General features: G+C 43.3%; 1 protein-coding gene across 8 annotated transcripts in view; it reads left to right on the top strand.

The window, feature by feature from the left end:
- The first annotated feature begins 4,491 nt into the window (after window positions 1-4,491).
- LCOR (ligand dependent nuclear receptor corepressor) overlaps window positions 4,492-10,492 on the top strand; it is a 129,721-nt gene continuing 123,720 nt past the window's right edge. Inside the window, exons 1-3 of one of the 8 annotated variants that reach the window (XM_081243969.1) lie at window positions 4,531-4,612; window positions 5,637-5,710; window positions 6,004-6,068. In XM_081243969.1, coding sequence (XP_081100095.1) covers window positions 6,023-6,068 — 46 coding nt within the window. In that variant the 5' untranslated portion in view covers window positions 4,531-4,612; window positions 5,637-5,710; window positions 6,004-6,022. Of the gene's footprint in view, window positions 4,613-4,959; window positions 5,348-5,636; window positions 5,711-6,003; window positions 6,069-10,492 lie in introns of those variants that run through there. The other 7 variants (XM_081243971.1, XM_081243970.1, XM_081243973.1 and 4 more) reach the window with 7 other exon arrangements.

The raw sequence follows: 10,492 nt of genomic DNA, 5'->3' as shown, positions 1-10,492 counted from the left end.
AACCCAGTGAAGCACTTTGGAACAAATACTATTAATCATCAGAGTGTCCTGCATCAGGCTGAAATGGCCAGACTTTTATAGCTCACTTGCCCTCAGTCACCATATCCTGGAAGCCCTGGAAGGATGTGACCTTGGGCAAGAGAGTTCCCAGCAGATGAGGCTGACCCTGAAGCAGCTGAGAGCTGGAGGCTGTATAGTAGCTGCCTTCCCTGCAGCTGGGCAGTGAGTACTTCCTCAAAGGAGGATGTAGACTGTACATCTCCATGTCTAACATACTCTTCTTTGCTCTTCTTTTTAAAAATTGACATCATAATTATTCACAGATCTTTATTTTTCTTTATAAATTTTGGAAGGGTTTTTTTTGTGTTCCTTTTGGAGTTTTGGTTGGAATGGCACAGAATGTATGCCATTCAATGTGAGGAGAATTGACATCCACTGGGTAGTGGTGTACCAAGTAGATGACATTTGGGTGGTGGCCAAATAGATGATGCTCTGGAGAAGGAACTGCAGAAATAACAAGCCAAGGAGGCAGCCAGTGTAGTCAGGGGATTGTTAAATACAGAGGGGATTAAGCAAATAATTATATATATGTTGAAGTCAATAAGAAAAAAATATATGTGGGTGCCTGGCTTCACTGTCAAAAGGGGATTTACAAATGTAGAGCAGGGAAAGCCTTACAAGTACTCAGAGGTGCTGGACTGGCATCAACTGCATCAGTGTAAACTCACGGTTTTTAAATATATTTAGTGATAGGTTTAGAAATAGAGATAAATATATGCATATACATACATATATTTCCCAGCTCTGACAGCTGAAAGAACCTAGGTGCCATGATATCCCCATAGCAGTAAACACACTGAGAGCCTAGATCTAGATTTCTGATTCCAGAGCCGAGGCAGAGAAAATACAAAATGAGCCTAGAACAACTAGTTGTACCAGAAAGTAAGGAAATGTTTATAGAATGATGGGGATATGCCAACAGGACAAAAAGTCAGCTTGAAGGGACTCCCATTGGCCAAATCTGGGACAATTTGAGCATGAAAATAAACAGCTATAGCAAAACATTACAACCTATTGAATGAGATAGGAGTCCATACTGAAATAAATAAGTGAATAAATAAATAAATAAATAGAAGGGAAAACTCTCCCTTATATTAGAATGTTATCTAGTAACTACAGAAGAAATGATGGACTGAGAAAATCACAATTTAATCATAATCACTGTGATGAGTGATTCAGACAGCAATTAATGGATGTTAAGGCTGGTGAGCGAGGTGAAGAACAGAATATTGGCATAATCTCAGAATATCTCCCTACAAAATATTTATCATGTACAAAGGAAATAATGTGATTTTTATGGTGGAAAAGACCACCTGACTAGATGAGCAAAGTTCTCATCACAGTGGTGTGAAGAGTTGACATCATGAGCCCCCAGGGAGATGCAAAGAAGAGCCCAGCCCCATTTCTGTGGTTTTCTTGTAAAAATGTATGTCCTAAGTCTAGTCATGAAGAACAGTAAATGGACCAGTTGAGGATCATCCTATGGAATGAAAGCCCTGTTCTTTTTAAAACTGTCAAGGTCATAAAAAACAAGGAAAGACAGAAATTGTTCCAGATTCAAGGAGACTAAGATACATGACAATTAAATTCAACATAAGTTCCTAGATGGAATTTTGGACCAGAAAAGGAAAAAAGACATCGTTGTGACAGAGACTGAAATTTTGATGGAGTCTGTGTTGTATCAATGTTGATTTCCTGACTTGGAAGTTTATGTAATGGTTATGAAGGAGAGCGCCTTTGTTTTGTGGATATACGCACTGGATGTTTAGGGCTGATAGGGTATCAAGTCTATACATTTTTATAAGATTGTTCATAAAAAGACTCAACCAAAACAATGAGACCATATATATAGATACAAACACAGAGTGAAAGCAGATGTGGTAAGATATTACAATTAGGGAATCTAAGTGAAGAGGATATGGGAGTTCTTGCAACTTCTCTGTAATTTGAAATTATTTCAAAATACTTATGATACATATTCATATTCATATCTATTTATTTGGCCATGCTGCACAGCTTGTGGGATCCTAGTTCCCCAACCAGGGATAGAACCTGGGTCGCAGCAGTGAAAGCGCCAAGTCCTAACCACTGGACCGCCAGGGAATTCCCATACGGATTCATATTTAAAATAAACATAAAAACATATGTCCACACAAAAGTTTGTGCACAAATATTAATAGCAGCATTACCTATAATACCCAAAAAGTGAAAACAATCAAAATATCCATTAACTGGAATGGATAGGCAAAACATCATATATCCATACAATGAAATATTATTTGGCAATGAAAAGGAAGTAGGTATTGATACATGCTACAACGTGGATGAACCTTGAAAATACTGTGTTCGGTGAAAGCAACCAGTCACAAAAGACCACAAGTTGTAGGATTCTATTCATGTGAAATGTCTACAATAAGAAAATTCATAGAAACCAAAAGTAAATTAGCTGTTGCCAGGGGTTGAGGAGAGCGGGGGAAATGAGGAGTGACTTACTTATTTGGGCTTCCAATTCCATACCTCAAATTAGAGAATCTATACCTTATTTTAGAGTTGATCTCTGAAGTCTCTAGGATCCTCTTAATCTATATGTCTGAGACTCATAAAGAGATTGTGTTGAGGAAGTAATACCCTTGACTTGATGATTTTTAAACAGCTTATATGGGGTTATTGGAAAATATATTAATTATTAACTCATTTTAGAGTAGCATGTTGTTGATTTATTTGAAACTTTATGAAACATACTTCCAAAACCCATAGGAACTTGGTTAAAAGCTAGCAAAGACTCAAACGCACCACCTAGCGGTGAAGACAGGAAGTTTCAGATTGGTGATATAAGACGTCTTGCCATCACACGCGCAGGACGGCTGTCCATAGCAATCTTTTATCTTGTATTGTCCTGTCCCCTCATCACTCAGGATAGTTTCACGTACACAGAAACCCAATACTTCCTGACTTAATAGTTTGTTCATTTGACGTACTTTTAAGCCAACGAAATATTGTTGACTTCTGAGAATTGTGGGAAAATCGCTAGTTTCAAGATTTGCGGGGCTGAAGGTGCCTTTCTATTCATACATCTCAAACCCCTCCTACCCAAGAGGCCCACCTAGTCTAGTCTATCTCTTTGTGGATGGACACGCCACTCCACAAGCGCCTGGTTCAGAGAACCAGGACCACTGCCTTTGAAAAGACAAAAATCTATACTCCAATGGGATCCTTGATGTCAAGTATTTAACGACTTTGTTTTACCTACAACAGAAATTAAAATTAAGTCTTCAAATTTAAATTTAAATATCTAAAAGCAGGAATGCACCATCCTTAATCTTAAACCCCAAAAGCAGGAAAGAGGTCAGAATCCTAGGGTACTGGGCCTATTGGTAAGAGGGGTCTATGTTGTTTTTTCTTTTGGCTTTGCATTCCGCTCCCGTTCCTCGCGCCCCCGCATTTTCTCCTTTCCTTTTTCACTCCATCTTTTTTCTCTCTTTTCTCTTTCTCTCCCAAATAACAGTCAAGTAATTAAGATCAGCACCATGTTTAAATGGAACAGGTAGTGCCCTGCACAGGGTGATTAATTATTCCAGGTTTTCACCTAAAAATCCCCTTCGCCATCGAAAATATTTCTCTTCGAGTTCTTTCCTGAAATATTAAGCCATTTTCCAACACTTTGCTTTAATTATTGTTAATTAAGCCTTCTTTCGAAATATCATTCTCACTTTAGCACAATTTTTTAAAACCCCTTTCCACACAACACAGGAGGGGTTCTGAATATACCAATTTTAGAATTTTGCCTATGATCAGCCTTGCTAATAGAAATCTCCTGGTTTTTAAATATTAATTTAAAACGTTTGATTTCAATTTTTTACTGGGTTTACGAATGCCGGCTGCCTTTCAATGACTTAAAATGTATCCTCACCTCTGAAAACTCTAGGGCTCAGTGCCTCCACGGGCATCCAGGCATTTATTCTTAATTCTGCTTCTTAAATAGGCTCCTGGGAGGAGCGGTTTCGATCTAGAAGTTCAGGGAAGCAGTTACCACAGAACTTGCAACAGTTGGTGTCAGGCGATAGGCAGGTTGGAAGTGATAAATGGGGCTGGTTTAAGAAACAAAAAGCCCCGGGAAGGGAAAGGAAGGGACAGCCGTGGCCTTGGGGGCTGTCAGCACGGGGCCGGCGGGCCCAGCTCCAGCCGCGGCAAGGCGCCTTCCTGGGAGGCCAGAAGCGGCAGCGGCCGCGGAAACCTCAAGCCGGGAGATCGCGCAGCGCGGGGTGCGGGGCGGGCGCGCGCCCAACCCGCCCCCGGGCCACGCCGGGGCCACCGCAAGGTGAGGCCGGCCCTGCCCCCGCGCCGCCCCCGGCGGGAGGCGCGACGCCCAGGCCGCGGGTGCGTGCGCGGCCCCGGGCGACGCGGCTGGGCGTGCGCGGGGCCGCGGCGGAGGTAGGGCCGGGAGGGCGGCAGAAGATGGCGAGGGTGTGTAGGCGGCAGCAATGCTCCGTTGAGAGACGCGGCTTTCGGCAAGAACTGGACTCTTGGCGCCACAAGCTCATTCACTGTGTAGGTGAGACCCTCCCCCGGCTGCCTCCGGCTCTCGGGCCACCCCGCCGCCGGCCGCCCGGAACGAGGGAGGGAGCCGGGAGAGAGCAATTGCTGCTCCGGCCCGCCCGCCCTCTTAGGCTTGGGCGTCCCCCTCCCCCACCCCCCGGAGTGCGGGCGCGCGCGACCTCCGGGCGGGCTCTCCGTGCTCGGGCCTGAGCGCGCGCGCCGGCCCCTCCCCTCCGCGCGCCCTCGCCGGGGCGGGCCCCCGGGCGGGAGCGCGTGCTCCTCCTCTCCTCCTTCCTTCCCTCCCTTCTTCCCTCCCTCCCTCCAGGCCCGGCGCCGCAGCTGGCTTATTGTGGAGGCTCGCCGCGCGCCGCTGCCACTGGACCGGTGGCGCCGCCGCCGCCGGTGCCGCAGAGCCCAACGCGAGAGCTGGGGGACGTGCGTGGCCGCGGCTCGACCCCCTGCTCCTCTCTGACCGGCGCCTTCCGCATCGCACGCCGCCCCTCCCCCACGTGCCGCGGCGGCGCGCGCCCCTGTCCCCGCGTGCACGGGCGGCGAGCGGGCGCCTGGCGCTCGGGCGTGTGCGAGGCGTGAGGTGGAGATGGGGGCGGAGGGAGCCGGAGCTGTCACAGGCCCCGGGTCCGCCTGACCGAGCCAAGTGGGGTGTCATGGCCGCGGGGGGCAGCGGCTGCACTTCCTCTGCGGGCGGCGGCGGCGGCAGCGGCCGAGGAGTTAATCCTCGACGCTCGGGTCGGTGTGTGTGTATTTGTGTTCGGTGTGTGCGCGGCGGGCGGAAGGGGGGTGGGACCGGGTCCGACCGGGAAGCCGGAGCAGGGGTCGCTCTTGTCCTTTCCTGGGGGATTTTCCGGAGCCGCCGCCTCGCCGAGAGCCTCGTCCGCCGCCCGCCTCCCGGACCTCAGGCCGCCTCGGGTGGCTTTTTCCGTGCGGGCAGGAGGGAGTGTGGACGGGGTCGCCCCGGGAGGGGCTGGGCGGCCGAGCTGCGCCTCTCACACTGTGTGTTTTGTCTGTTTTTCTCTTCCAAGGTCCCGTTTCCCTCTGTGCGGCGGCCGGCGGGACCATAAGGGCTTAACTCATATATTTAACCCCCCTCCAAAAAGTAAGTGGCCCGTGTGGTGTCTCCGCTCCGCCCGCCGCCCCCTAGCCCCAGTCCGTCCTGTGTCTGACTCTCCTGTGCTCCAGCATTGTTATTTCCCCATCTTTGCTTCGGTGCTGCTGATGTGTGGGGAAACGTCTCTTGTCGTCCTCCGTCCCCCACGCCCAGTCCTCGGGGAGGCCCAGAATTCCAAACCGCCCCCCATCCCCCCCGTGGGGAATGATCTTGGTCTTCCCAACAGAATCTAGGAGATTCTTTCCGTTCGCTTGGGCCCCTCATCCCCTCCTTCCCGACAGGGTTTCGTTGGAAGGAATTATGCAAATCCTGCTTTCTGGTGTCCATTCAGCGGCAATTTCATGCGGTGAGAAGTTCTCTTTGTTGTGCGAGGGGGAGAACAGACACTGATTTAATAGACATATCTGTTGGGGGGAAGGGTAGAGGGGGTGTGGAGAAGCTCAGTTTGGAAGAATTACAGCACTTGGTTAGCTCAGTGTCTTTGTGTTTGAGCTTTCTGGCTTGACAGGAGGGTATGCCCTTTACAATGTCCCACAAGGGATGTTTTCTATAACAGATTAAAAAACAAAACTGAAACTTTAAACAAGTGAAAAATAAGGTAACCTTTAGTTAGAGAATATAAACCTTTCCATTTCTGCGGTGTTTCATTATGAAAATGTATGTGAATTTTGTTAAGGGTTTAGACTGTACTATCAAAATTAATATAGGCAACAATGCTTTCCAGTATCTGATATCACTTTGGTTGTCCACAAGTTAAAAGTATATTTTAAAACATATACTTGTGTAAATAGTAAAGGTATGAGTCCGTTTTTTGGTGTAATTTGTCTTGTGGATATATTTGAAAATTTCCTTCCTGCCAATCCAAGCCCAGCTCTGCTGTCCAGGAATTAGCCTTTTGATTATTAGTTATCATTTACTCTGCTCTGGCTCTGCTTGTTTTATTCTTTGAAACCTATCTTAGGTTTGCTAAAATGTTACATCAGCTTTAGCACCTTTTGAATTATGTGTTATTTGTAACTATTATGTGAGACCTTATAAGGCATGTAGAGGTTTTGAGAATCATGAAATTAATGAGTTTTCAGAATTGGGAGTTAATACAAAATCCTGGAATTATTTCGAAGAATTTTTAGTTCTTGTATTTGTTTCACTTTTTAAATGATTGGTCTTTTTGTTTCAGTAGGGCTTCTTAGTTTTTAAAAGATTTTGAAATTGAAAACTATAACCCTATAGATTTCTTAAATTACTGTTGCTTTAGTTTAGATGGTTGTTTATCTTATTCTGATTCCTTTTGCTTTGAATCCTTGCCTTTTGCCTCAGCCCCCCTTTTTATCAGTCATTGCTTAGTGTTAGTGGCGAGTTACTGCTGCTTGACAAGACGTTTTTGTTTTTTGATTTTGGGGATTTTTTTAACTAATAAAATCCTTCTGTAAGTATCTGAATTGAATATCAAATTTTAGATTCTTCTTTTGAGGGAGAATTTTAATCTAGTAATCAGTTTTCTTTAAAAGCATTCTGTTAACTCCAAATATCCACTTTCGAGGTAGTAAAGTTCAGGAGATTATTTCGAGTCCAGAGTGCAGGTCAGTATTTTAGTCTGAGCAGTAATATATAGTTGATAGTCTCCCAACTAAAATCAATTGCGTCTCATATTTTCTCTTCTATTGTATGTAATCTTGTTCTTTAGGAAAAGAGTTCTAAGTAAGTCAAATGTAGTGTTAACTTTCTATATATAAGAGCGATGGCTATGATTCTTATTTATATATAATCCAAAAGGCAACTCTGTTTGTCACTAGCAAATGTAATAATTCCTCTTTTATTTTAATGGATTGGTTCTGAACAGTTAACCTTCTATTTGATTCTCTTTACTGGTTATCTTAATACTTTAGGGTCATTTGGTTCTGAAGTTTGGATTGAAAGTGAATTCTCACTCATTTCCAAAATCTAATACTCCCTTCTACTTTATTTTTTGGAGGGGGGTGAGGGTCAGAACCGTAGAGGTGGAAGTGAAGGTGTTTGTGTTTCCATTGTTAGGTTTTAGTCGAATTGGAGTTAGCAGGTTCAGGCAGTGATTATGATCAAGATGGGTATTTAGTAACCAGGTGATTATTGAGTCCTCTGGGACTAGAATGATATTCCATTCTGGGAAGATGGAGGTTCTCTCTGTTGCCTAATATGATGTAACCTATTGCTTGGCTGCTCCTCATCTTTGCTATATTCTCGAAAAGCCCTTCACAACATAGGGGAAGTTGTGATTATTTTAGCTTAGCTCTAACTTGGTGGAAAAAAGATAGCAGGATGAGTCTCTGACTTAACAGAGAGTTATTTCAAATTGCCCTAATTCCCTCAAATATGCTTATAGCTGGAGCAGTTCTAGGAAGCATCTGAATAATGCCATTTTTTTTTAGCCTTGTGGGGTTACACAGGATGGCCTGGAATTCCTTCCAGAGTGAGAATTAGGTATTCAATGTGTGTGGGGACTTGCCACTTCTGAGTACTTGCCTAATCGCTTAGCTGCTTGTACTAGTGCTGTTTTTAGGATAGAAGGGCGGTTAGGTAAGTACATAATTTATTTAAATATTTATTAAGCATCTGTCTTGTATTAGTCACTGTGGGCAAACAAAGATACTGGAGAAGCTGCCTTAACATTCAAGAACTTTTATTAGTCCTTAGAAAAAATACAGTGTATTCAGTAGAAGGCAAAATGTGCCATACGATAGTGAAAGCAAGTGCTGGGGGTGTTTGGAAGTGAAAGAAATCACTTGAGGTGATAAAGAAAGGCTTCATGAAGAAGGTGGTGGATTTTTGCTTCATTTTGATGAAAATGGAGAAGGCATTCCTGTCACGTGAAACAAATAAGCAAAAGTACAAAAGGACAAGAGTGAGTTGTCTGTTTAAACTGCAGTCCAAGATTGGTGTAGGGAATGTATAGGTGATAAGTTTGCAGAGATAGATTGTTGGATTTTCTAATGCAGGTTAAAAAGTGGAGTCTCTTTGTTAGGCAACTTGGGGTTTGCAACACACCTGTCTCCTTAGCTCAGGAGAAGAATGTTTCCTTTATTTAAGGATTCCATTGTAAAATTCTACAATAATGATGTTGGTTGTTTTTTTAAATCACCTTGGCAGAGACGATATTGTTATCCACAGCAGTGTCTCGTCTAAGTAAGCTCATTTGGAGGTTGTACCTTATTCCATTGCACAAAACTCGTTTTTGAAGTTGCCTAAAATCAGTGGCATATTCATTCATTGAGTCCCCTTAGTTTTGGGAAATTTTCATCCTTTAGAGGTTGGATTTGGTATTTGGAAACAGAAAATAATATTTTCTGCCACAAATAAAGGTATATATAAAATAATGAGATTGGTTTTTTTCTTGCCTTGCAAACTGGCTCTGAAAGCTCAGCAGAGGGGCTTGATTTGTTTTGATGTGCCTCTGAACTTCTCTCTTGATTCGTATTTCCTTTATGTCCACCCGTCTGCTGAATGGAATCTGGATATTGGGTAGATGTGAGTAAACAAAGCTGTTATTTTTTGTAGTTTCAAGTTAAAGACTTGGCATTACTACCCTCCAAATTATCTTTACTCTATTTGCAAATATTTTTAAAAATCTTTTTACTGTTTGTTATACTTGCACATTGTTTTTGGGATAATCCCAGTGTGAAATATTTGCTAATTTTATTGGCTGTCTCTTGTATGTAGGAAGTATCCCAAGTCCAGTGGTCCATACCCTGAATTTTTTCTTTTTTTAATTGAGATATCATGTATATACCATAAAATTCACCCTTTTAATTCATACAATTCAGTGGTTTTTAGTTTATTCACAAGGTTGTGAAAATATCACTAATTCTCGAACACTTTCATACCCAAAAAAGAAACCCTATACTCATTAGAAGTCATTTCGCATTTCTCCTATGACCCAGTCCTTGGTAACCCCTAATCTACCTCTGTTTCTGTGGATTTGCCTATTCTGGACAATTCATATAAATGTAATATTATAATATGTGGCCTTTTGTGTCTGGCTTCTTAGCATGCTTTCAGAATTCATCCATGTACTGGCATATATAAGCACTTTATTGCTTTTTTTGGCTAACTAATATTGCGTTGTATGGACATACTATATTTTGTACATCCATTCATCAGCTGTCAGACGTTTGAGTTGTTTCCACTTTTTGCCTATTATGAAGTGTGAACTTAAGCAGCATTATTCCTGTGGACCTTTGTCTTTTCTTCTTTTGGGTATGTACTTCAGAGTGAACTTGCTGGGTCATATAGTAACTTTTAATGTTGAGGAGCTGCCAAACTGTTTTCTAAAGCGGCTGTAGTATTTTACATTTCCACCAGTGGTGTAGGAGGATTTCAGTTTCTCCACACCCTTGCCAACACTTGTTACTGTCTGTCTTTTTGGTTGTAGCCATTCTAGTGGGTAGGTATGAACTGGTATCTCATTGTTGTTTGGATTTGCATTTCCCTAATGACCATTGATGTTGAGCATCTTTTCATTTGCTTGTTGGCCATTTGTATATTTTCTTTGGAGAAACGTCTCTTCAGATCCCTAGCCTATTTTTTAAGTTGAGTTGTAGCGTATATTCTGGATACTAGACCCACATCGGTATATGATTTGCAAAAGTTTTTTTCTTATCATACCCTCAATTTGAGAGTAGTTAGATCAGAAGATAATCTGCAGCATTATTCCTGTGAAGGGAATAATGGATGTTGTTAATGGAGTGATCAGAATGAACCAGAATTACTCAGGAAAGGTTTCCTTAAACATCCTTT

Source organism: Mesoplodon bidens (assembly GCF_964165515.1).
Source record: "Mesoplodon bidens genome assembly, chromosome: 1".
Lineage (NCBI taxonomy): Eukaryota > Metazoa > Chordata > Mammalia > Artiodactyla > Ziphiidae > Mesoplodon > Mesoplodon bidens.
The sequence above is the reverse complement of the archived record's forward strand: the minus strand, read 5'-3'. Positions and strand labels throughout refer to the sequence as shown.